The sequence below is a fragment of the Megascapheus bottae genome, chromosome 17 (assembly GCF_031878675.1).
Source record: "Megascapheus bottae isolate mThoBot1 chromosome 17, mThoBot2.hap1, whole genome shotgun sequence".
Classification (NCBI taxonomy): domain Eukaryota; kingdom Metazoa; phylum Chordata; class Mammalia; order Rodentia; family Geomyidae; genus Megascapheus; species Megascapheus bottae.
Window position 1 is genome coordinate 15305549 of NC_143525.1, and position 26515 is coordinate 15332063.

General features: G+C 42.1%; 1 protein-coding gene across 3 annotated transcripts; it reads left to right on the forward strand.

The window, feature by feature from the left end:
• Nucleotides 1-1551: 1551 nt before the first annotated feature.
• Nucleotides 1552-26515, forward strand: Nol11 (nucleolar protein 11). 3 transcript variants are annotated; one of them, XM_090349900.1, is made up of 18 exons: nucleotides 1553-1749; nucleotides 3731-3844; nucleotides 3959-4015; nucleotides 5541-5689; nucleotides 7294-7351; nucleotides 8683-8827; nucleotides 11072-11260; nucleotides 11863-11939; nucleotides 15434-15557; nucleotides 16116-16204; nucleotides 16714-16788; nucleotides 17112-17293; nucleotides 18662-18787; nucleotides 18993-19163; nucleotides 21079-21157; nucleotides 21871-21963; nucleotides 25917-26024; nucleotides 26224-26515. In XM_090349900.1, exons 1-18 carry the CDS (start codon nucleotides 1609-1611, stop codon nucleotides 26338-26340), a joined length of 2094 nt encoding a protein of 697 aa, XP_090206026.1. In that variant the 5' UTR covers nucleotides 1553-1608; the 3' UTR covers nucleotides 26341-26515. The 3 variants fall into 3 exon arrangements, with proteins under 3 accessions (XP_090206027.1, XP_090206026.1, XP_090206025.1); XM_090349899.1 differs by having other exon boundaries at nucleotides 1555-1749; nucleotides 18933-19163; XM_090349901.1 differs by lacking the exons at nucleotides 21871-21963; nucleotides 25917-26024; nucleotides 26224-26515 and adding an exon at nucleotides 21335-21818 and having other exon boundaries at nucleotides 1552-1749; nucleotides 18933-19163.

The window sequence follows — 26515 nt, forward strand, 5'->3', positions numbered from 1 at the left end:
ATCACATAAATAAATAAATAAATATTGGGCTAATTTCTGCTCACTTGATAGATCAGTACAGTGTATTTTATTCAATTTTTTAAAGGAACTTGACCTACTACTGTCAAAAGATTGTATTTCTTTCTGATAGGCTGTCTAATTTATATCTAAATGAAAAGACTTTGAAATAAGATAAGATCGCCCCTCCCCCAAGTTGATGGATGGCTTTTGAGGCTGATGTGATTCATAAGAAGTTGAACTGGAAAGGCTATCATTTTGTTAATTGGATTTGAGAAGCTACAGTCTCAGCACAAATTGAGCCAAAGGTACCTCAGAGGCATGCCTATCTTTAAACGGAGCCTATCTTCAGATTCCAACTTGAATTCAAACACAAATCAATTCTTTTGTTTATAGGAAGACCCTGCCCTTCTCCCACACACTGCATCCTCTTTAACCTTCAGATAAAAGCCAAGCAAAAGTACTTTAAAAAGTAGTTTTCCATCCGGGTGCCAGTGGCTCACGCCTGTAGTCCAGCTACTCAGGAGGCTGAGATCTGAGGACTGCAGTTCAAAGCCAGCCTAGGCATGAAAGTCCATGAAATACCTTCATTAACCACAGAAAACCGTAAGTGACACTGTGGCTCAAGGGGTGGGGTGGTAGCTTTGAGCTGAAGAGCTCAGGGGCAACACCCAGGCCCCAGAGTCCAAACCCCACTACTGACCAAAAAATAAGAACCAACAAAGAATTCCAGCCAGACGCTGGTGGCTTACACCTGTAATCCTTGCTACTCAAGAAGCTGAGATCCCGCGCAGGGAGCTTGGCCTAGTGGTTAAAGTGCTTGCCTAGCATGCACGAAGACCCGGGTTCGATTCCTCGGTACCACATACATAGAAAAAGCCAGAAGTGGTGCTGAGGCTCAAGTGGTAGAGCTCAGCCTTGAGAAAGTCCAGGACGGGAAGAAGACTAGTTTAATCTCATTTGAGTTTTAACACTACATATGTGGAGTGTAACTCAAGTATACAAAAGTTCTTTGCAGTCTTGGATGGTTTATGAGAGTATAGAAAGGAGACTATAACATTTGTGACCCTATGTTCTGGAGTCTCCTCCTCTCTCCCTCTCTCTCTTGAGCCACAGCTCCTCCTCCGGATTTTTGGTGGTTTAATTGGAGAAAAGAGAAGAGCCTCTCACAGACTTTCTTGCTGGGTGTTTCGAACCCTGATCCTCAGATCTCAGCTTCCTTAGTAGCTAGGATTACAGGCGTGAGGTTTCCCCCATTCCCCCTACATCCCCTGTCCCCTGCCCCTGGCTCAATCTGCTTTTAAGTTTGTCCACTTCCTAAATCCGTCTGTCTCGGCGCCATTAAACCAAGAACCCCGCAGACTCCGAACGTAACGGGCAGAAGCACATCCGGGACTCCGGGAGGCGTGCCCTTGGGAGGCGGAGTTTAGATTCACCGCTCAAGCCACGCCCACTCCGCTGCGTGGCTCGGAGCCTCCCTTCGGCCCACCAGGGGGCGCTGGCTGCGCGAGCGGATTTCTTCTCGGATGGATCCCTCCCATTTTAAGTTATCGCGAGGAAACGTGCTAGGCCTGCCGGGAGCTCCACACGGCCGTCCGTAGGCCGTCCAACATGGCAGCCTTGGAGGAAGAGTTCACGTTGTCTACCGTAGTCTTAAATGCTGGCCCTGACGGACTCCTAGGCGTAGAGCCAAGCAACAAAACAGACCAGTTTCTGGTGACGGACAGAGGCAGGACGGTCGTCCTCTATAAGGTGAGGTGACGGCAGCGTCCAGGCTGCTTGTCTGTCTGTCCCCCGTCCGGGTCCGGGTCCGGAGGCTCGTGTGTCTCTCTTACACTCACACGCCTTCCGGAAGCGTCGAGGAGCGGCCCGGACCAGCCCGCCCGCCGTGCCGGCCGGCGACGCGGGACCAGGGCTGGGGTGCGCCGGGCGGCTTTCCTGGAGAGAGGCGGCATCCTTCCGAGTTGAGTTGGTGGCACGGCGGCCCGGTGCACGTGGGACTGACGGGAAAAGCAGAGGGAGCCTGCGCGGCCGCTCGAGTCCCGCAGACACGGCCCCCTCTCGGGGTCTTTGTCACGCTGCTGCTCGTACGGGGACCGATCGGAGCTGGGCAGCCGAGCGTGACTGACAGGTCGGGAGGCTGGGCGAGTCGTTTCTGAAACCTCCCTCCCTCTCTCTCTCTTTCTCCCTCCCTCCCTCTCTCCCCCTCACTCTCCCTTAGTTCTTGCTATGCTGGTAAGGATCTCGATTCCGAGGGACTTGTATGTGGGCACCTCTGTCTTACGTTGGAATTTGAATAGCGGGAAATTACACGTTCCACCCCCTGTTTACAAATAGGCGTAACATTGCTTTTGATGGTCGTGTAGAAAGGTGTTTTGTTTTTTTGAGGTTTTTTTTTTTTTTTAGGGAAAATTTGGGATGCTGAGTGTAGTCCACAGTGTCTTTAGAGTATAGCCATCTAGTTTGAAGTTTTGAGGACGGATTGCCAACAATTCCTTACAATGTTTATTTAGGCTTTTCTGCTGACTCTAGATTGTCCTGCAGTTCCTCCGTTGGGAATACAGGCAGGAAAATCTCTAGAAGCCGTCCCCCATGGGCCCAGCCTCAGCTACATAGCAAGACCCTGCTTCGCAAAAAAAAAAAAAAAAAAACGAAAAAACTTTCGTATTCCTCAGTGTTTGTCAACTACAATTTTTCTATCTCTTTACACGTTTTGACTACTGTAGGTACTTCGTGTGAAGTAAATACCTCAGCTACATAGCAAGACCCTGCATAAAGAAAAAAAAAATTGGATTCCTCAGTCCTTGTCAACTACACTTTTTCTATCTTTTTACACGTTTTGACTACTGTAGGCACTTACTTCATGTGAATGGAACTTATCCCTACTAGGAAAGATGTTAAATACTGTCATTTGAAACTTGTCTTTCTGTCTCAGTACTGGAGCTTGAACTCAGGGCCCGGACACTGCCCTGGAGCTCTTTTTTTTACTCAAGGCTAGCACCCTTCCAACCTTTGCACCACAGCACCATTTCCAACCTTTATTTTCTTTCTTTCTTTTGGGGGGGGGGGAGTGAGTCATGGGCCTTGAACTCTGGGCCTAGGCCCTTTCCCTGAGCTCTTCAGCTCAAAGCTACCGCATAGCCCCACTTCCCTTTTTCTAGTGATTCATTGGAGACAAGAGTCTCAGAGTCTTTAGTGCTCAGGCTGGCTTTGAACCATGATCCTCAGATCTCAGCCTCCTGAGTATTTCTTTTCTTTTTTCTTTGTTTGTTTGTTTTGCCAGTCCTGGGGTTTGAACTCAGGGCCTAGGCACTGTCCCTGAGCTTCTTGTGCTCAAGGCTGGCACTTTACCACTTAGGCCACCAGTGTCACTTCTGCCTTTTTCTGTTTATGTGGTACTGAGGAATTGAACTCAAAGCTTCATGCATGCTAGGCAAGCACTCTGCCACAGAGCCACATTCCCATCCCTGTCCCTTATATTTTTGCTCAAGGCTGGCACTCTACCACTTGAGCCATGTAATTCTACTTTTGGCTTTTTGGTGATCTCATGAACTTTTCTGCCTGGGCTGTCTTTGAACCATGATTCTCAGATCTCAGTCTGCTGAGTAGTTAGGATTACAGGTGTGCATGAGCCAACAGCACCTGGTCTGAAATGGTTTCTTGGATTGTAAATCTAATTGCTACTGATGTCTACAACTGATTACTTAATATTGTATTCATCTTATTTTATTAGGTTTCTGATCAGAAACCCTTGGGAAGCTGGTCAGTGAAACAGGGTCAGACTATAACATGTCCAGCTGTATGCAACTTTCAAACTGGAGAATATATTGTTGTACATGATAATAAGGTGAGCTCAGAACTTTATAGACCAATGTATGTAAGAGACAGTAACATGTTAACCATGTCATTTACATATACATCAAATATGGAATACTTTTTAATTTGTGTGCTTTGATTGAAGGTTTTGAGAATATGGAATAATGAAGATGTAAACTTGGAAAAAGTATTTAAAGCTACAGTAAGTCTTTTGATTTTTTTCCCCCCAATATATTTATCTAGGTTATTGGAGAAATGGAATCATAATGTAGTATACATTTGTTGTCTTAATGTCTCTAGGAAAGTGAGCCTAAAATTGCAGTCAGTTTTTCTTTCTACTTACCTTACAATATTCATCTCAATTCATGTATTAATAGGCTATTGTTTCATGTATTAATAGTTTAATACATGTGAGATAATTTACATAAGTCATGAATGACTGATTTATACTCATTTCCATGAATTTGAAAGTTTGGGGTGTGCCTGTTATGAGAACAAATGACCTTAATCAGAATATGTAGACTAGTCCCTACGATTTTCTCTTGTACATTTGAAAAACATTATATGATATAGTTTATTTTTAAGTTTTAATTAGGTATATATTTTCTGCTAATGACCTAAAGAACATGAGTTAAATTGTTGATAAAGTGAGATTTTGAATGAGGTTAAGTTCAAATCTTCTGATCAATGTATAACTCTGAAAACAAATCAGTTGACTAAGTTGAGCCAAGGGTAGTGGTGCAGATGTGTAATCCCAGAAGTCAGAGGTGGGGCAGGATTGAAAGTTCCAGACCAACAGAGACTATCTCATTTTATTGGATTGTATTGTATTTGTCGGTCATAGGGCTTGAACTCAGTACCTGAGTACTCTTTGCTCAAGGCTAATGCTCTATTTCCTTGAGCCACAGCTCCACTTCATTTTCTGGTGGTTAATTGGAGGTAAGAGTCTTACAGGACTTTTCCTGCTGGGCTCACTTTGAACTGTGATCCTTAAATCTCCTGAGTAGCTTGGATCATGGGCCGAGCCACTGGTACCTGGCCCTCATCTCATTTTGCAAACAAAAATCTCCAGAAGTCCTTTTTTTTTTTTTTTTTTTTTTTTTTGGTCAGGTATAGGACTTGAACTCAGGGGCTGGGTACTGTCCCTGAGTCAACACTCTACCATTTTAAGTCACAGCTCCACTTCTGGTTTTCTGGTCACTAATTGGAGATAAGAGTCCCACAGAGGGGAGGGAAATGGGGACAAAAACATGAGAAAGGGTAGCAATGTTTGTGAAGTAATAATGCACCTTCTATCTGGCGAATAATGTAATCCTTCTATTAATTGCAATAAAATATATATTTAAAAAAATAAAAAAGAGTCCCACAGACTTTCTTACCCAGGCTGGCTTTGATCTGTGATCCTCAAATCTCAGCCTCTTGAATAGCTAGGATTATTATAGGCATGAGCCACCTGGCTCCAGAAATCTTCTGTAAAGTCCTGGGCTTGAGCTCAGGGTCTGAGCACTATCCTTGGACTTTCTCAAGGCTAGAGCTCTACCGCTTGAGCCTCAGCACCATTTCCAGCTTTTTTTTTTTCTATGTATGTGGTACTGAGGAATCGAACCCGGGTCTTCGTGATTGCTAGGCAAGAGCTCTACCACTAGGCCAAACTCCCGGCCCTGTAATGTCTTTGTCTTATTATGTAAGTTGTTTAAGAATTAAAATATTTCTAACACTTTTTTCAGTTGTCAGCTGAGGTCTATAGGATACACTCAATACAAGGGACAGAGCCATGGGTCCTGTTCAAGGAAGGGGCTGTCCGTGGACTAGAGGCCTTGCTTGCAGAGCCCCAGCAGAAAATTGAAACTGTCATCTCTGATGGAGAAGTGATTAAGTAAGTTACAATACGTGAAAGTGAAGTTTCACTAAGATAGAAATTATCTAGTACTCAGTCTCAAAGGCAGGAGGATCTTAAGTTCAAGGTCAGCCTGGGCTTCAGGCTGTAAGTTTCAGAAGAGCCTGAGCTACATAAGACCTGTTCTCAAAACAAAGAGGTGGGGGCAGAAATCTGGCCTAATAGTAGAGTGCTTGCCTAGCATGCACAAAGACCCGGGTTCGATTTTTCGATACCACATACATAGAGAAAAGCCAGAAATGGAGCTATGGCTCAAGTGGTAGATCGCTAGCCTTGAGAAAACCCAAGGACAGTGCTCAGGCCCTGAGCCCAAGCCCAGAATTGGCAAAAAAAAAAAAAAAAATGCTATGTGTTTCACCCTACATTCTCTGCCTTGTCTAGAAGTAGTTCTGATTATGCAAGTAACTTAGAGCTAGTGGTGAAACTCACAGATTTGTCCTGCGTTCACAAAGCCCTGGGTTCAATCCCTATGCACACATACATAGATACGTGTAACTTAACAACTTTGCTAGTGCTGGCAGCTCATATCTATAATCCTGGCTACTTACAAGGCTAGGATCTTAGGGTCAAGGTTTGAAGTCAGCCAGGGCAAACAAACTCGAGACTTATCCCCAACTAATGCAAAACCCAAGAATTAGACATGTGACTTGCGTGTTAAGAGAGCCAACCTTGTTCAAAAAAGCCAAACAATAGTGCATTGCCCTGAGTTTGGCCCTAATTAACCCCCCTTCCCAAAATTAACTGACCAAAGTAACATTGGGGGTAATAGATGATTTAGGGAACACTAGTCATGAGAGTCCTATTGGAATGACAGAGAACTAGATATTTGTTTGAAGATGACCAAGGACCAACCTTTTTCATTCTGTTGTACTGCCTGACTGCCAAGTCAGAGCAGTATAATTGAGAAAGTATAATTGCTGGTTAGTGAGACCGTGATAGTACTTTAAGATACCAGTTTTCTCAGATTCTGGAACAGACTGAAAAATGACCCACTCATGTGATAGAGGCTATTTCATGATTTTACATCTCTGATCTTTATTGTACCACATTTTCTGTTGAATTGACTTGCTGCCTCTTCAAGTCTACCTGGTAAAGTCAGCAGTGTGATCGACAGTTCTGTCAAGTGCCAACCCAATGCATTTCTCAGTGTGAGCAACTGTGAAGAAAACCTTTGGTCTCTGATGACTACTTTGCCACAATCCAAGGTTATGCTACCTTGGTTATGTCTTTCAGCTTCCTTCTGTTGCATGAAGTAGCTAAATAGGATACAAATGTATTCCTCTGAACACTATGCCCCAAAACAATTCTGAGGGAAAGGGGATGATATCAGTTTAAGTTAGGGGAGCATTCATATTGTCACTCTGCTCCTAGAACTTCTCTTTATGGTCTGGGAAGTTCAGTATCCTATAATGCAGAGATGCATTTGAAAGAGAAGGGCCTATTGAGAGCCTGTGACTTACATTCTAAAACACTGAATTAGCTGTTTTTTGTATTTCAGACTCCAGAATCATAGATATAAGTTTTGATTGATAAGATTTCAACTGATTTTTACATTTTATAATTTTTTTCTTGTTTTTTTCAAGGTGGACAAAATTTTTCATGGTATATAGACATCCTACAGTAATTTTTGTTACTGAAAAAGTAAGTGATATCTTCTGTTTCTCACCTACTTTGTGGAATTTTAAAGTAATCCATAGTATTTTCAAAATGAAAAATGGGATTTATATATAGTATTTCTCAGATGGTTAAGTTTCTTTTTTTTACTTATTTTTAATTTTTAAAATTATATTTAATCTAATAACATTTAAGTAGTTGTACAAAAGTTATAACTTAACTCATTTTGGAGGGGTAGTTCTGGAGTTTGAACTCAGGGCCTGGGCATTTGCTCATGGCTGTGTTTTACTAGTTGAGCCACAATTCTACTTGATGGTGGGATTTTTGCTGGTTAAGAGTCTTGAGGACTTTTCCTGTTCAGACTGACTTGAAACCATGACCTCAGATCACAGCCTTCTAAGTAGCTAGGATTATAGATATGAGTCATTGGCACCCAGCCAAAAAAAATCATTTTATAACTACAATGCATCATCCTTTTTTTTTTTTTTTTTTTTTTTTTTTTTGCCATCCCTGGGGTTTGAACTCAAAGCCCGGGCACTCTCCTTGGGCTTCTCAAGGCTTGTGCTCTACTACTTGAGACACAGAACCACTTCAGCAGTACCAAGGAATCCAACCCAGGGCTTTGTGAATGCTAGACAAGCACTCTACCACTAGGCCACACTCTCAGCCCTAGTACAAAGCATCTTCATCAGTGTCATGCCTTTTTTCATTCTGCCTTTTTATTCTTTTTTGGGGGTGCCTCCCTGGGGCTTGTACTCAGGGCTTAAAACTGTCCCTGAGATTGTTTTGCTCAAGGTTAGTGTTCTACCACTTAAGCTGCAGTACCACTTCTGGCTTTTTCTGAGTAGATTTTCCAGGAAAACAAACAAAAAAAAAGAGTTTGACAGACTTTCCTGTCCTGCCTGGCTTCAAACGGGGATCCTCACATTTCAGCCTCCTGAATAGTTAGGATTACAGTCATGACGAGTGTCCATCTCCTTTTTTATCTTCTTTAAACATGAAAACTTCTGTTAAAGTTATTTCCGTTTCTAAATAAAATATTTTATAAACATTTTAAAATTTTATATTGGACAAGTGGTTGGAGCAACAGGGCTAAGAGCATGGACTACTTGTAGAATGCTTGCTAGCATGCATGAAACCCTGGGTTTGATTACTTAGTACTACATACACAGAAAAGGCTGGATGTGGCTCACTAGCATTGAGAAAGCACAAGGACAGTGCTCAGGCTCTGAATTCAAACCCCAGTACTGGCAAAAAGAAAAAGAAAAAAGATTGAGCAACATCTTACTGTTTTACCATTCAAATATGATTGGATGAAATGGGAATATTTATAAAATAAAATTCTCCTTTTGTTGCAGCATGGCAAATATTTTGCTTATGTACAAATGTGCAAATCATATAACTTCACAAAATATACACTCATACTCGGACAAGAAGAAAAATCTATTATACCAAATTTTACTGCACATGTAGATCGGAAATTCATCTGTTTGATGTCATTATGTAAGTTTTCTTTAAATTTTCAGTGCTTGTCTAATATAACAATGTATAATTTTGAGTCTTAGGCTTTTTGCAGTTTTCTCTCATTACTCTTCCCCTTTCATTCTTCCTTATAAGCATTTATATCTTTAGTTTTTGCAATTGGGTCTGTCTGGTCATGCCTGCTCATTAGATTAGTGAAATATTTCATGTAGAGCACAATTTTCAAGCATGGTTTCTATAACTTTTATGTCTTAAATTTATCCTAACCAATAAATAAAAATATAATATCCAGCCAGGCGTGGTGGCTCAGGCCTATAATTCTAGCTACTCAGGAGGCGAAGGTCGGTGGACCAAGGGTCAAAGCCAGCCCAGGCACAAAAGAACCTGAGACTCTTACCTGCGTTTAGCCTCTAGGAAATGAGAAGTGGGTCTTGGCCCAAGGGTAGGGCAGTAGCTCTTCAGCTCAAGGGTAGCACCCAGGTAGAGTTCAAGCCCCATGACCCATAAAATGTATATGTATGTATGTATGTGTGTGTGTGTGTATTACATACAAAAGAAAAGTTAACCTTTTTCCTTACAGTAGAAGTCCAAGCTTGTTGATAGTCTACAGGATTTGGAAACAAGACAATGTCAAATTAAAGACCAGTCTGGGCTACATGTCCAGACCCTGTTTCAAGAAAACAGGAGTTGGGATGTTGTTCAATTGTTCAGTCAGTAATAAAGCTCTAGCTTAGATAAAATGTAGGTTTTTCTCCAGCCATTAGTTTCGCTGTTATCCTTTGAAAAAAAGAGGGATGACCAGAAAGAGACTTAAGCCATCCACTTTTTTTTTTATAGGGTTTTCTTGTTTTACAGGGTTTTTTGTTTGTTGTTGGTTTTGTTTTGTTTTTTTTTTTTTTGCCGGTCATGGGGCTTTGAACTTAGGGCCTAGGTAGGCATTGTCCTTGGGCTTTCCTCAAGGCTAGTGCTCTTCCACTTGAGCCACAGCACCACTTATGGCTTTTTCTGTGTATGTGGTACCAAAGAATCTAACCCAGGGCTTTGTGCATGGTAGGTAAGCACTCTCCTACTTGGCCACCATGCTCCTACAGATATTTTGTTTGTTCTCATTTGTTTTCTTGTACTAGGATTAAATCTAGTACCTTGTACATGTTAGGAAGCACCCTACCTCTGAGCTACATCCATAACTTTTGGGGGGAAAAAAGATTTCCCCAGTTCTGGGCCTTGAACTCTGGGTCCAGGCACTGTCCTTGAGCTCCTTTTTGCTCAAGGCTAGTGCTCTCCCATTTGAGTCATAGCACTACTTCTGGCTCTTTCTGCAATTAACTAGAGATAAGTCTTTCCAGCCTTCCTGGCCTGGCTGCCTTTAAACCACAATCCTCAGATCTCAGCCTCCTGAGTAGTTAGGATTACAGGCCTGAGCCACTGGCAACCAGCTTTCAACTGATTTTTTTTTTGTGGGGGAGGAGAGTAGGGGTTGTAGGGCTTAAACTCGGGGCATGGTCTCTATCCTTGAGCCTCTTTGTGCTCAAGGCTAGCACTTTACTACTTGAGCCACAGCACTGCCTTTCTCTCTTTTTTTTTTTTCCTATGAGCCATGGGCCCACAGCCTGGGCGCTGTCCCTAAGCTTTTCAGCTCGAGGCTACTGCCCTACCCTTGAGCCAAGCCCCACTTCCTCATTTTCTAGGGGTTAATTAAAGATAAAAGTCTCAGGTCCTTTTGTGCCAGGCTGGCTGTGAGCCTTGATCCTCAGATCTCAGACTCAGATCTCAGTAGCTAGGATTACAGAAATGAGCCACCCCTTCGGCTACAACACCACTTTTTGAGTAGTTAATTGAAGAGAAGAGTGTTACTAAGATTTTTTCTGGCTGGGCTGGCTTTGAACCGTAGTCTTCTGATCTCAACCTCCTGAGTAGCTAGGATTGCAAGCATGAGCCACCAGCACCTGGCTTTGGTTTTTTTGTTTTTTATTTTTAGTTACTACTTCCAGCATTTCAAGATTGTAGTATTTTTACAAATTTGTACTAGCATATATAATTAATTGTACAAAATAATGGATTTTTATTATGTTTTTAATACATAAGTATAATGGGCTTTGATCATATTTACCACAGAAATACACATACACTTCTGTAGTATTTAATAGAAGCATTACAGTGATATAGTTTTTCTGATTGAATTAGTGAAAACTTGAAGAAAAAAAACCCTGGAAACATTTAACTTTAAGAGATATTGACCTGTCCTTATTCACTTGTAAACATCAGGCTGTGATGGGTGCATATATGAAACCTTGATACCAATATATTCGAGTGACACAGCAAAGGATCATCGTCTTGTTAGTTCACTTTTGCTCAAGACTGTTGTGACAGGTACCACTGGAAATGTTGTTGGACTTACTACCCTGGATTCAGATCACGTGGCAGTCCTGGGACCTCCACTGCCAATTTCTAAGGGTAAATGCATATGGTCCCAGTCCGTCCTTCCTTCCTTCCTTCCTTCCTTCCTTCCTTTCTTTTTTTTTGCCATTGCAAAATCCTTATCAGGATTGCTTCATTCATTTGAGCTCCCTGAAGTTCTATATTAGTTTGAGGATTGTCTGTTCCATTTTTGCAAAGAAAAAAAAAAGTATTTTTTAATTGGCATGTATCATCAGATTGTATATAGAAAGGATTTTATCATATTGCTATACATGGATCCTGTGTGTCCCCTTATCCTGTATGTCCCCTGTAGTCCTCATAATTGCCTTTGGCCTTTGGAATTTCGATGGGGATTCATTGAATCCATAGATTGCTTTGTGCAGTATTGCTGTCTTTTTCAAATTATATATTCATGAATAATTGATAAGACCTCTTGCCCTTCCTCCCTTTTCACCAGTCTGGGGTACCTCTTGCCATGTCCTCTCCCATGGTCCAATTTCTGGGCTAATTGTGGTGTTCATTTCTAATTTTAGACTTAGTTAAATCAAACTTCTGCCTCTTCGTTGACATGTTCCCCTGCCCCAAGATGGCATGTATACATTCTTAGAACTATTTCTGAGTTTGTCTTATTTTTCTAGAGTGCATTTCCATATGGAACATAAAATTTCAAACATTACAGACTTCAAAGGAGTTACCACAAGGGACCAGTGGACAAGTAAGTGTTTTCCTTGAGGATTGTTTTCAAGTTTGGTTTTTGTTTATATGAGACAGGATATCAGTATGAAACCTAAGCTGGCCTTGAACTTGGAAGCTTTCTGCTTTAAGCCCCAGAGTGCCGAGATTACTGATGTGTGTCACTACACCAAGCCAAATTTAGTTACCTTGCTATCAGTAAATATTGTAAGGGAAAGATCTCCCTACAGAGTTAAATTTGATTGAAATAAATTAAATTTTTTTTGTGTAGTTGGGCACTGGTGGCTCTAGGGGTAGGGCAATAGCCTTGAGCTATAGAGCTTAGGGACAATGCCCAGGCCCAGAGTTCAAGTCCCACAACCAAAAAAGAAGAAAAGAAACGAAAATTTATAAGATTCCTATCTTGACCAACTCTGGGTATAGTAATATATATGTATGTCATCTTAGCTGTGTGAGAGATAGATTAGGAGGATCAAGGTTCTAGCCTAACTTGGACAAAATATAAGATTCCCAACTCAGTGTAAGAAACTAGGTGTAGGGGCCGGGAGTTTGGCCTAGTGGTTAAAGTGCTTGCCTAGCATGCATGAAGACCTGGGTTCGATTCCTCGGTACTACATACATAGAAAAAAGCCAGAAGTGATGCTGAGGCTCAAGTGGTAGAGCTCTAGCCTTGAGAAAGTCCAAGGACAGTGCTCAGGCCCTGAGCTCAAGCCCAAGACTGGCAAAAAAAAAAAAAGAAACTAGGTGTAATGGTGAGCATCACTCATCCCAACTATGCAGGAAATGAGAAAGAAGATCACCATGTAGGCATGTACCTGTGTAGAAAGTGAAACCCTATCTAAAAAGTAGAAGTAACGTGTGCAGAAAAGGACTGGTGCAGTGGGACGCCTTCCTAACAAGCTTGAGTAACCCAGTACTACCAAAATATTTTTACCTGAAAGATTATATTTAATTTAGTTATTGTTCTAATAGTTTCTAAATTTTTTTTGCCTTGAGAAAACTAAATTATACTTAGTTTAGGTCAAAGAACAGTTAGCTAATTAAGATACCATTTTGGCCAGGCCCTGGTAGCTCACACCTGTGATCCTATCTACTCAGGAGGCTGAGACCTGAGAATTGTGGTTCAAAGCCAGCCCAGGCAGGAAAGTCTGTGAGACTTGTCTCCAAATAACCACCAGAAAACCAGAAGTGGCACTGTTGCATAACATGGTAGAACAGTGGCCTTGGTAGGAAGGCCTCAGGGATAGCACCCAGGCCCAGAGTTCAAGCCCCAAAACTGACAAGATAAACAAGACACCATTTCTTTTTTTAAAATAATACTGGGGCTTGAGCTCAGTGCCTTATGCTGTCTAGGCATATGCTGTACTACTCTAGCCAAACCCCTGGCTGTTTTTAAAATATTTTTCAGCTGAGTCTCATGTTTTAGTCTGGGTGCAGCCTCAGACCACAATCCTGCTAACAGCATCCTGCATAGCAAGAATCAGGGATGCACAGCACCACACCCAGCTTCCTGATTGAGATGGGATCTCAATGACATTTTGCCTGAGCTGGGCCTTTTACCTAGATCTTCCTACCTTTGGCTTCACAAGTGGCTAGAATTACAGGTATGAACTACTGCTTCTGGCTTAATAAACTACCTTTTTTTCTTTTTTTCCTTTTTTTTCTTTTCTTTTTTTTTTGCCAGTCCTAGGGCTTGAACTCAGGGTTTGAACACTGTCCTTGGGCTTTCTCAAGGCTAGAGCTCTACCACTTGACTCATAGCACCACTTCCAGCTTTTTACATGTGTGTGGTACCAAGGAATCAAACCCAGATCTTCATGCATGCTAGGCAAGCACTCTTACCACAAGGCCAAACTCCCGGCCTAGTAAACTACCTTTTTTTGTGTGTGGGGGTCATGCTTGAACTTGGCCTGCCCACTGTGCCTGAGCTCTTCAGCTCAAGGCTACCACCCTACCCTTGAACCAAGCCTACTTCCCTTTTTCTGGAGGTTAATTGGAGATAAGAGTCTCAAGTTCTTTTGTGCCTGGGCTGGCTTTGAACCTTGATCTTCAGATCTTGGCCTCCTAAGTAGGATTACAGGCATGAGTCACCGCGCCCAGCTAATTTTTTTTTTTAATATTTTTATTTTTATTTTACTTTTTTGTTGGTCGTGGGACTTGAACTCTGGACCTGGACGCTGTCTGAGCTCTTCTCTAGGATAGTGCTCTACCACGTTGAACCAGAGAGCACTTCCAGTTTTCTGGTGGTTAATTGATAAGAGTCTCACAGACTTTTGTCCCCAGTCTGGCTTTGAACTGGGATCCTTAAATCTCACCCTCTTACACAGCTACCTAGCTCTTGAGAAGCCAGGATTACAGGCATAAGCACTGGCACCCAGCTGAATCTTATTTTTCAACTATACCTTAAGGTATTGGGTTTCCTAATAAATTAGGAATAAAGAAGTGTTAGAAAATTAAAGAATTAAGATTTAAACTGACCAAACTTCATGAGGCTAGGGTTCTTGATTGTTTTGTGAATTCTTCTGTACCTTCAGTGCCTAACAGCAAGGCAGAATATTCACTGTACTTACTGTCTGGGAAATTACCTGTATGCAAATAAGGTATCAATTTAAACATTTAGAGTATTGATTTAAAGAGAGAAACTCAGGTTTTCTCAGCTTACAATGAAGTTATAATTTATATTTAATGATTGATTGTAACAAAATTAACCAATTCACAGTTCTATTACTCTAACTTGTTTTTTATTTCTTTGTTCCTTTAAGCTTTTTGTTTAAATACCTGTTTTGCTTTCTCAAACTAATCTTTGAAATCATAAGATAGAAACACTGAGAAGAATGCACAGTAGCATATTCCTAGAATCCCAGTACTCTGAGCAGGATGATTACAACTTTCTAAGTCCAAGCAGGGCTACAAAACCCCAAGTTTTAGGCCAATGTGGCCTATATAGGGAGGCCCTGTCTCAAAAACAATAGCAATGACAGTAACCAAAAGAAAAAGTGTGTTGTGTGGTTCAAGTCTGTGAACTAGCTGTGAGGTAGAGCTTAGGGGATCAAGATTCTCTGCCAGCCCTGACATAAAGAAGTTGAAGAGATTCCATCTTGGGTGTGGGGAATCGCACTGGTTGGATGCAGTGGCATTTGCCTATTATCTCTAGCAACACAGGGAAACACAATAGGAAAGTGACAGCTTAGGCCTGCCCAGACATAAAGCAAGACTTTACCATGAAAAGAACCAATGCAAAATGAGACTGGAGGCATGGTTCAAGTGCTAAAGCACCCTGAGTTTTTTTCTGCATAGCAATCACCAGTACTGCCAAAGATAAAAATGCCCTTTAAATTATATTTTATTGAAACTTGACCCTAACTAATAAGTTATGATATATTAGATTACTTTGAAAAGTTGACTGGATTTCTGTTTATGTTATACTTAGCTTATACAATAAGTTGTTATAAGACTTTATTGAGTCAGGTTTTAATAGAGAAAAAAATTGCTTTTTTTGTTTGTTTTATTTTCTAGCTCTGGTATTATGGAGAACATTTGTTTATGTTACATGGGAAGTTTCTAACTGTGATTCCCTATAAGTGTGAAGTTTCATCGTTGGCAGGTGCCCTGGGGAAACTCAAGCATGATCAAAATCAAGGTAGGAACTTGACTCTGCTTTTTTACTCAAGAGCTGGTGTTCTACCACTTGAGCCACAGCTCTACTTCCAGCATTTCAGTGGTTAATTAGAGTTAAAGTGTCATAGACTTTCCTATCTAGGCTGTTTTTGAACAGCCATCCTCATATCTCAGCCTCCTGAGTAGCTAGGTACACATAAGCCACTGGCACCCAACTTTATACTGTTTAATTAATGCATATATTTTACCTCCTGGTTTCAAATGTAGATTTGCATATCGTCCTGTTCACAGGGCCTCTTCGTAATGTAGACATTGGTTCACTGCCTGAGGGTCCTTGGGATTGGTCCCCATAGAGAGGCTGTGGCAAGTTCACAAGGTAAACCCATGATACCGTTCTCTACGGTTATTTGCTGTGGCAGTCACGACTCTAGCTTGTAATCCTTGACTGTGTTAGGATTTACCTGTGGGGTTACTGGTGGAGTTACATGGACTTCACTTGTGCAGGAGAGGTCTTTCAGTTTTTGATTGATCCTTGATTGCTCATAATAGTCCAGTTGTGTCTCTTATATTTTCTTTTTAGACATTCAGTCCATGCCCCATTTTGCTAACTGGGAAACCTCTCAGGAATTTGAGCTTGGATCATATAACTCAGAGCAGTCAAGGAAAATGGTAAGTTTGGTTCGTTTTCTCCGTCCCTCCCTCCCTCCCCCCCTCCCCTCTCTCTCTCTCTCTCTCTCTCTCTCTCTCTCTCTCTCTCTCTCTTTCTTTTTTGGTCAATCGTGTGAGTGGAACGCTGGGCCTAGGTCTCTGCCCTACCTTGAGCCATAGTGCCACTTCCAGTTTTCTGGTGGTTAAGTAGAGATAAGAGTCTCATGGACTTTAGGGCCCAGGCTGGCAGGCTGGCTTTGAACTGCATTCCTCAGATCTCAGTCTCCTAAGTAGCTAGGATGACAGGCATGAGCCACCATGCCCAGCATTTCCAGCTTTTTCTATGTATGTTATACTGAGGAATCAAACCCGGGGATCCATGCATGGTAGGCAAGCACTCTACCATAAGGCCAAACTCCTGGCTAATAAGTTTTGTAGCAATGATATGCTGGTCTCTTTGGAGTGTTTTGTGTTAAATGTTAACAAGTCTTATATTGCTTTGTGGTCCTAATTAGTTTACTTCATTGCAGTTAAGGAGAAAAAAAATGGAAACACATTTACAGTCAGAAGGTCCAGCATCTGAACAACTTTTATCAGTCATAAAGGTAAACCAAAACTTGAGTAGCTATAAGCAATTCCATCTACTTTTCTTTGCTTTCTTTAATGAGCATGTTGGTGGTTCATGTTGAGTCTTTGGTTATCAGATTGGTCCACAACTGGCATGTTTGACTATCACCTTGTAATATTGCTATCACCTTGTAATATTGCTGTTTTTACCTCAGCCTCCTTAGCATCTCATTCAACCACATGCTGTGTTTGTAGACTTCAAAGGATATCAGTTTCTGAACCCTTAGATTTCTTTTCTCTTCAAATGTAGCCTGACATGTACTAACATGAACGATGGAATTCCTCAATTGTACCCTTGCAGAAAGCTTCTGAGAAACATATAGAAGTGGAACTGCGCAAATTTCTGGCTAAGTGGACACCTGACTTTCATAGTATCATTGGAGACTTAATAACAGGACTTCTGGGAAGATGTAAAGCAGATCCATCCTTTTATCCCCGGAACTGTCTCATGCAACTCATCCAAACTCGTGTGCTTTCCTATAGGTGGGTGTTCATGTATTCCAAGCTTCAAATGCCTAACTTTTTTTTTTGCTTGTAGGGCTTGAATTCAGGGCCTGGGTGCTGTCCCTGAGCCTGTTTGTGCTCAAGTTCTACCACTTGAGCCACGTGCCACTTCTAGTTTTTAAGTGGTTAATTGAAGATAAGAGTCTTATGGGGACTTCTTTATACCTTTTTCTATTTTTGAACTGAAATCCTCAGATCTCAGCCTCCTGAGAAGCTATTACAGGCATGAGGGCTGCCTCACTTTTTGACCTTGTTTTTGTTGTTTGTCAGGACTGAGGTTTGAACTCTGGGTATTATACTTTCTGTTTGTTTATTTGGCTGCCGCTCTACCACTTAATTCACATCATCAGCCAGCTTCTTGCTGGTTTAGAGATGAAGTGTTATGGACTTCTCTGACTAGGCTGGCCTTGAACCAAGATCCCCTGCAGATCTCAGTGTCCTGAGTAGCTAAGGTTACAGGTAGAAGCTATACAGCTTGATCTTCTTTTATTTAAAGAGCTGAAATTGTTCTTGCCAGTCCTGAAGCTTGAATGTAGGTCTCTGGGCACTGTCCCTTAGCTTCTTTTGCTCAAGGCTAACCACTCTACCACTTGAGCCATAGCACCACTACTGGCTTTTTCTGTATATGTGGTACTGAGGAATTAAACCGAGGGCTTCATGCATGCTAGGCAAGCACTCTACCACTAAGCCACATTTCTAGCTCCTGAAATTGTTCTTAACATATAAAAGATTACTAGGGTGAGGGTTGTAGTGCCTAACCATAATCCCAGTCCTCAAGATGCTGAAGCAAGTAGGGTCATGTAGCCAGCCTGGACTACATAGCAATTTACTATCTCAAAAATAATAGGGCTGGGCCAGGAGTTTGGCCTAGTGGTTAAGTGCTTGCCTAGCATGCATGAAGACCTGGGTTCAATTCCTTGGTACCACATACATAGAAAAAAGCCGGAAGTGGTGCTGAGGCTCAAGTGGTAGAGCTCTAGCCTTGAGAAAGTCCAAGGACATAGCTCAGGCCCTGAGCTCAAGCCCAGGACTGGCAAAAAAAAATAAATAAATAAAATAATAGGGCTGTAATCCTAGCTACTCAAGAGGCTGAGATCTGAGGATCAAGGTTCAAAACCAGCTGGGACACAAAATGACCTGAGACTCTTATCTCCAGTTAACCTCTAGAAAATGGGAAGTGGGGGCTTGGCTCAAAGGTAGGGTGGTAGCATTGAACTGAAGAGCTCAAGGACAGCGCCCGGGTCCTGAGTTTAAGCCTCAGGTCTGGCAAAAAATAATGATGATGGTGGTGGTGATGGTGATGGTGATGGTGATGGTGATGATGGTGATGGTGGTTTTTTGTTTTAGTTTGTGTCCTGGACTAATGGAGATTGCCTTAGAACAAACAGATGTGCAGATGTTACAGCTCTGTCTACAGCAGTTCCCTGACATTCCTGAATCAGTCACCTGTGCTTGCTTAAAAGTTTTCTTGAGGTAATTTGGAACCCAAGGGCTTCACTACATTTAAAAATCTGTTGACATTATTGGAGTTTTAAAATTCAGAATACTTAGAAAATGAATTTTCATCCAACAGTTCAAATGATAATAAGAATTAACCTTTTGCTTTTAATTAACATAGCATTGGTGATGACAGTCTTCAAGAAATTAATATCAATATGGAGTCAGTTTTTGATTGTAGTGATACTGTACAAGATGAGAAAATGGAAGAGCAACCTAAAATCCTTCAAAACGGCTTTAGTCGGGAAGACAGCAGTTGCAGTAACTGTAATCAGGAGTTAAATAAAAAGCCCCAGGGAGCATCAAATACAACCACCTCATGCCCTGTGACACTGAAGAGAGCAGCTCTGCTGTATCCTTTGTAGCTTGTATTTCTGAAACACTTTGTGGGGTATAATATTGCCAGCCAATGACTAATGAGCCATTAGATCACTTAGGAGGGTTTTGTTTTGTTTTTTTTAAATACAGTTTCTGCCTGAGCTGGCTTTAAACTTGTGATCCTTAGATCACAGTCTCCTGAATAGCTAGGATTACAGGTGTGAACACCTGGGTTAAACAGTTTGTTGGTTGGTGGTTGATTGTTTTGTTGGTTGTGGGGCTTGAATTCAGGGCCTGGATGCTGTCCCTAAGCTCTTCAGATTGAAGCTAGCTTCCTAGTTAGCTTCCTAGCTACCGCTACCACTTCTGGTTTTCTGGTGATTAATTGGAGATGGGCTAACTTTGGCTGGCTTTGAACCACTAACTTCAGATCTCAGCTCCTGAGTAGCTTGGATTATGGACGTAGGCGTAAGCCACCAGCACCTGACTAATGCAAATACTAGGGTTGGGAATGTGGCTTAGTGGCAGAATGCTTGCCTAGCACTCATGAAATCCCTGGGTTCAATTCCTCAGTACCACATAAACAAAAAGCCAGAACTGGTGCTATGGCTCAAGTGGTAGAGTGCTAGTCTTGAGCAAAAGAAACTCAGGGACAATACCTAGACCCTGAGTTCAAGGCCCAGGATTGGGAAGAAAAAAGCAACACACACACACACACACACACACACACACACATATGTACTTAGAGACTGTCAATTCTTTTGTGGGGGGTGGGGGCGGTCATGGGGCTTGCTTGACTTGGGCACTGTCCCTAAGCTCTTCAGCTCAAGTGAGCCACCTGGTTAGAAACTGAATTCTGTAAGATGATACTATTTACTATTTCAGGGGGCTGGGAGTTTGGCCTAGAGTGCTTGCCTAGCATGTACAAAGCCCTGGGTTTGATTCCTTGTTATCACATACACAGAGAAGGCTGTAAGTGGTGCTATGGCTCAAGTGGTAGAGCTCTAGCCTTGAGAAAGCCCAAGGACAGTGCTCAGGACCTGAGTTCTGCCCCAGGATTGGCAAAAAAAAAATCTTAATTTTAAGTTCTAGGTTATTAGTATATTTTCGAGGGTCTTCAGCTATAATATATCATTCATTTTATAATTTCATGTGAAATTAATGTTATGTATTTACCTTCTGCTTAATGTTATGTATTACCTTCTGCTATAAAATAAATATCAAATACCCATCTTAAAAAAAAATACTATTCCAGGGGGCTGGGAGTTTGGCCTAGTGGTAGAGTGCTTGCCTAGCATGCACGAAGCCCTGGGTTCGATTCCTCGGTACCCCACATACATAGCAAAAAGCCAGAAGTGGTGCTGAGGCTCAAGTGGTACAAGCTAGCCTTGAGAAAGTCCAAGGACAGTGCGCAAGCCCTGAGCTCAAGCCCAGGACTGGCAAAAAAAAAAAAAAAAAAATACTGTTCCAGTAGAGTAACCTTCGTTGAATTAGGAGTTGTTCTTTAAACTGGGTGCCAGTGGAGGCTGAGATCTACAGTTAGCCCAGGGAGGAAAGTCCATGAGACTCTTGTCTCTGATTAATTGCCAAAAAAGTGGAAATGGAGCTGTGGCTCAAGTGGTAGAGCACTAGTTTTGTGTAAAAAGTTCAGGGACAGGGCTGGGAGTTTGGCCTAGTGGTTAAAGTGCTTGCCTAGCATGCACGAAGACGCGGGTTCGATTCCTTGGTACCACATACATGGCAAAAAGCCGGAAGTGGTGCTAAGGCTCAAGTGGTGGAGCTCTAGCCTTGAGAAAGTCCAAGGACAGTGCTCAGGCCCTGAGCCCAAGCCCAGGACTGACAAAAAAAAAAAAAAAAAAAAAAAAGTTCAGGGACAGCACCTAGCCCTGAGTTCTTTCCCTGAGGACTAGCACACACATAAAGAAAAGTTTTCCTTTATTCCCGAGTAGAAATGCAATTCTTCACTCAGCATACAGCGAGACGTTTCTTCTGTCACACTTGAAGGACATCCCTGCCAAACATATCACTGTAAGTAGTGAGAAAGCCAGGAAGATATTTATTTATTTATTTATTTATTTATTATTACCAGTCCTGGGCTTGAGCTCAGAGCCTGAGCACTGTCCTTGGACTTTCTCAAGACTAGAGCTCTACCACTTGAATCTTAGCACCACTTCCAGCTTTTTTTTTTTTTTTCTATTTATGTAGTACTGAAGAATTGAACCCAGGTCTTCAGACATGCTAGGCAAGCACTCTACCACTAGGCCAAACTCCCAGCCCAATCCTGAAAGATTTTAATTCTCATTTACTACAATGTCTGACTGGTTATAGCATTGCATTGTGAGTTTTATCTTATGTGAATTTCAAGTTACCCAGACCTCATGGTGAGGAAAAATAAGACAATTGAGACCAGAGCGCCTTTTGATGGGTTACAGACCTTGGCATGTTCCACATACCAGACTGAAAAGCAAGGTGAAGCCATCTGAATCATACATGAGCAGAATCTTCTCTTCTGCCACCTGCAGACAGATGGAGTAGTCATCTCGTCTCCCTCCCCATAGTGTTACACCATCTCGGGTACTTGCTGTTCTACTGGTCTCCACATACCTGCAGTATTTGTTTGATGCAGATTTAAATGAACCATCAGCTTCTCAATAGTTCTTGCCAGTATGTGTTAAATTTATATGTAAAGTTTTCTACTGAAATGGTTAATTGTCCTTTTTTTTCCCCTTCCTCCCTCCCAGCTATTTCTCCAGTATCTTTATTTCCTTTATCTGAAGTGCAGTGGAAATGCTACCATGACTCTTCCTGGAATACATCCTCCAACCCTGAGCCAGGTCAGGCCATTTTCCTTCCTGTCTGTTTACAACCAATTGCTCCTGTCATTTCCAGGGGAAGAAAGAGACCCTGGGATCGCCTGTCTTTGTCATGCACACATACTACTGAAGATGGAAATAGAGAGGAACTCTCCCTTTAGTAGAGTTCTAAATGCAAATTCTGTATTTAGCAGAATTTAAGTCTCTGCTTCTTCATTGTAATGCCCAAGAATTTCCTTAGACTTGTCAGGAAAGGATAAGATGGCTGTTGGTAGATTGTCCTCCTCAGTGATCTCTTAAAAATCAGAGACTGTAGCTAGATATGGTGGTGCCTGCCTCACAGACCTTCGTTGGGTCAATCAGGAAGATCCTAAGTTTGGGTCCAGCCTGGGCTATGTAGTAAGACCCTGTATTAAAACTTTAAAAAAAAAAAAAGAAGTGCTAGGTGCTGGTGGCTCATACCTATCATCCTAGCTATTCAGGAGTTTGAGATCTGAGGATTACAGTTCAAAGCCTGCCTGGGCAGAAAAGTTCCCATGAAACTCTTACCTCCAATTAGCCAAAAACCAAAGTGGAAGGCCAGAAGTGTGGCCTAGTGGGAGAGTGCTAGGCTAGCATGCATGAAGCCCTGGGTTCCATTCCTTGATACCACATTCACAGAAAAAGCTAGAAATGGTTCTGTGGCTCAAGTGGTAGAGTGCTAGCCTTGAAAAAGCCCAAGGACAATGCCCAGACCCTGCGTTCAAGCTCTAGGACTAGCCAAAAAAAGAGAGAGAGAGAGCGAGAGAGAGCTGTGGCTCCTAGTATTAAGGGGTAGCCTTTTGCAAAAAAGAGATCAGGAATCGCATCCAAGCCCTGAGTTCAAGCTCCACAACAACAACAACAACAAATTGAAATTTTGTGGCAATATATGTACATTGCATCAGCAATCTCTCTGGAAGCTGTGGATAATTGGGAGGAGGACAGGGGAAGAGAACAGCCGATGAGGTTGATAGCTCTCAAGTGTAATGTGTGTCCCTCTGAGATGGCGTGGTGAAACCCATTTATACAACTAATAAACAACAGTGGAGAAATGAATAGCAGGAAGTAAAACAATCTCTGTTGTGGGGTGAATATCCACAGGAATGGAGAAGGTCAACAGAAGGTGGTGGAGATGAATATATTTAAAGTACATAACACACACGTATGAAATAGAACAGTGAAACCTATTGAAGGATGAAGAAGAAAAAAAAATATATGCTAACAGAATAGCTGAAATATGAAGAATCATAGTTTGAAGCCAGTCCAGACCGAAAAGTCAGAGATGCCATCTCCAGTTAATGAGCAAAATGCAGACTAGAAATGTGACTCAAATGGTAGAGTACCAGCCAAGAGCAAGCAAACCGAGTGTGTATGTGTGTGTGTGCGTGTGTGTGCAAGTGCGCGTGCGCCTGGCACTGATGGCCCATTCCTATAATCCTAGCTACTCAGAAGACTAAGATCTGAGAATCATAGTTCCAAGCCAGCCGGGGCAAGAAAGTCTGTGAGACTCTAATTAACTAACAGAAAACAAGAAGTGGTTCTGTGGTTCAAAGTGACAAAGCACTAGCTTTCAGCAAAGAGTTCAGAGACTTTCCTGGCCCTACCTTAAAGCCCCAGAACCAATGGAAAAAAATATATATTTTTTTCAGTATCTTTTTGGGAAACAAACATTAAAAATTACTGTGTTTAAGAATGTGTTAATTATTTCAAACATAATTTGGGTTGGGCACTGGAGGCTCACATCTGTAATCCTGGCTACTTTTAGGAGGTTGAGATCTGAGGTCATAGTTCAAAGCCAGCCCAGGCAAAAAAGTCCATGAGACTCACTGCCAATTAACTACCAGGAAACTGGAAGTGGAGTTGTGGTTCAAGTGGTAGAGCATTTGCCTTGAGCTGAAGAGCTCAGACACAGCAGCCAGACCCTGAGTTCAAGCCCCCCAACCCACTAAAATAATCTGGGGTCGGGAGTTTGGTCTAGTGGTAGAATACTTGCCTAGCATGCATGAAGATCTGGATTCGATTCCTCAGTACCACATATTTATAGAAAAAGCCAGAAATGGTGCTGTGGCTCAAGTGGTAGAGCTCTAGCCTTGAGAAAGCCCAAGGACAGTGCTCAAGCCCTGAGTTCAAGGCCCAGGACTGGTCAAAAAAAAAAATTATCTCATCTATCATTTGACTACTTCATTTTTAGAATAACAAATTAATGAGTAATATTTATAGTTGAAAGCTTCATCAAGAATAAAAGCAAAGGGCCGGGAGTTTGGCCTAGTGGTTAAAGTGCTTGCCTAGCATGCATGAAGACCCGGGTTCGATTCCTCGGTACCACATACATAGAAAAAAGCCGGAAGTGGTGCTGAGGCTCAAGTGGTAGAGCTCTAGCCTTGAGAAAGTCCAAGGACAGTGCAGCCCAGGACTGGCAAAAAAAAAAAAAAAAGAATAAAAGCAAAGCTTACACCTCTGCTCCTTTAGTCCCTCTTAAGGGACAAAATGTTTTATGTCTAGAAATGTTTTTGTTACCCTTCTCTCATTCCGTCCGTAGATCCAAGTGCATGGAGTTTTGCATTTGATTCTTTCACGCAGTACCATTTTACCCATTTTCTGGACCTGTACTCATTCAATGGACAAAACTTTCTTTTTCTTTTTTTTTTGTTGGTTGTGGGTGCTGTGCTGAAGCTTTTCAGCTCACAGCTACCACCATTCCCCTTGAACCACAGCATCACTTCAGTTTTCAGGTGGTTAATTGGAAATAAGAGTCTCATGGACTTTAATGCCTGGGCTGTCTTTGAACCTGGATCCTCAGATCTCAGCCTCCTGAGTAGCTAGGATTACAGGTGTGAGCCACTACACAGCTAAAGCTTTCTTTATTCTCCTTTGAAAGGCATTTGTTTGAAAGTCCTACTACTGTGAACATACCTTCCATGAGCATCCTTGTCTACAGCCATAGCTGCCCCACCACTATAGGTGGACTGCTAGACCTGAGGAGATGGCACTACCTTGGCTGATAGCCTCTGGACCATCATGACAAGTGCCACTGTCTTATTTTTCACATTCTTCCTGACATCAGTATCTTGAAAGTTTTTACTCTACCTCTTTGAGGAAACAACTGCTGCGATGAGCAAGCGAGTATCACTAACATGAAAAACCATTAAGGAAACCAGTTGTGAAAGGAGAGCAAGCCCCTGGGAAACTACATCAAAATAGACTCTAAATCTGCCCGTGAGTTAAGACATACTATGTATGTAGTCATGAAGCAATGATTATCTTGGAGCAGAAAGGCTTTCACAATGCCCTTGGTCATAAAGAATAGCTTCGTATTTTACCAGCATAAAACCAAAAACTTGTCTGGGCCAAAAATTATACTGAAAGCCAGCTGTCAGTGGCTCATACTTAGAATCCTAGCTACTCAAGAGGCTGAGATCTGAGGGTCCTGGTCAAAGTCAGCCCATGCAAAAAAAATCCATGAAGCAAAGTGGATGTGTGGCTCAAGTGATAGAGGACCAGCCCTGAGCACAAAGAGGCTTAGGGACAGCACCCAGGCCCAGAGTGTAAGCCCCAGGACCAACAAAGAAAGGCTATGCTTGCAGGACTCTGAAATGAGTATATTTAGTTTTAGGTGATGTTACCAAAGAGCCTTTTTTTTTTTTTTTGGCCAGTCCCGGGGCTTGAACTCAAGGCTTGGGCATTGTTCTTGGACACTTTTTGTTCAAGTGCTCTGCCACTTGAACCACAGAGCCTCTTCTAGCTTTTGCTGTGTTTGTGGACTCAAGCCCAGGGCTTTGTGTATGCAAAGTGAGCACTCTACCACTTAGCCACAGTCCAAGCCAAGAACCCTTTTCTATTGCTTAGAAATTCTCCCATCTCTAATCTGTTCAATTAAGACTTTTCTTATGAGTGTTTGAAATCATTGTGGACTTGTTACAAAAATTATTTGGAGTCTTTTTATTTCTCCTCAGATCATGGATTGGATATGCCTTCTTCTAGATGCTAATTTTACTGTCGTCCTAATGATCCCAGAAGCAAAAAGGCTACTGATAAATCTTTATAAGTTCGTGAAGTCCCAGGTTTGTGATTACTATTGAGTCCCAATTCTGTTTTTATCCACATGTCCCTTTCAGCTTGATAGTCGGGGGGTGGGAGTGTGTATGCTCAATGCTGGAGCCCACGCACAAACATGTGTCCATGGAAAAGTCCTAAGCAGCATTGGTTATATGTAGAAGTTATGGGGAAAGTTACTGTGAAACTTGTTTGTTTCCCCTTTAGATAAGTGTCTATTCCGAGCTCAACAAGATAGAAGTAAGTTTTCGAGAGCTACAGAAATTAAATCAAGAGAAGAAAAATAGAGACTTATATTCAATTGAAGTGCTGGAACTCTTCTGATAGCCGCTTCCTTCCTCAGTGTGAGGATGGGACCATTGCGGCGTGGGGTTTGTGCTCCGCAGTGGACCCAGGCCACACAGGAGTCTCTAGTGATGGACATTGTGGGGTTGGGAGGCTTGTGAATGTTTTTTTTAAATATGTGAGTGACCTGCTTTTAAGTAAACTTATTTGTGTA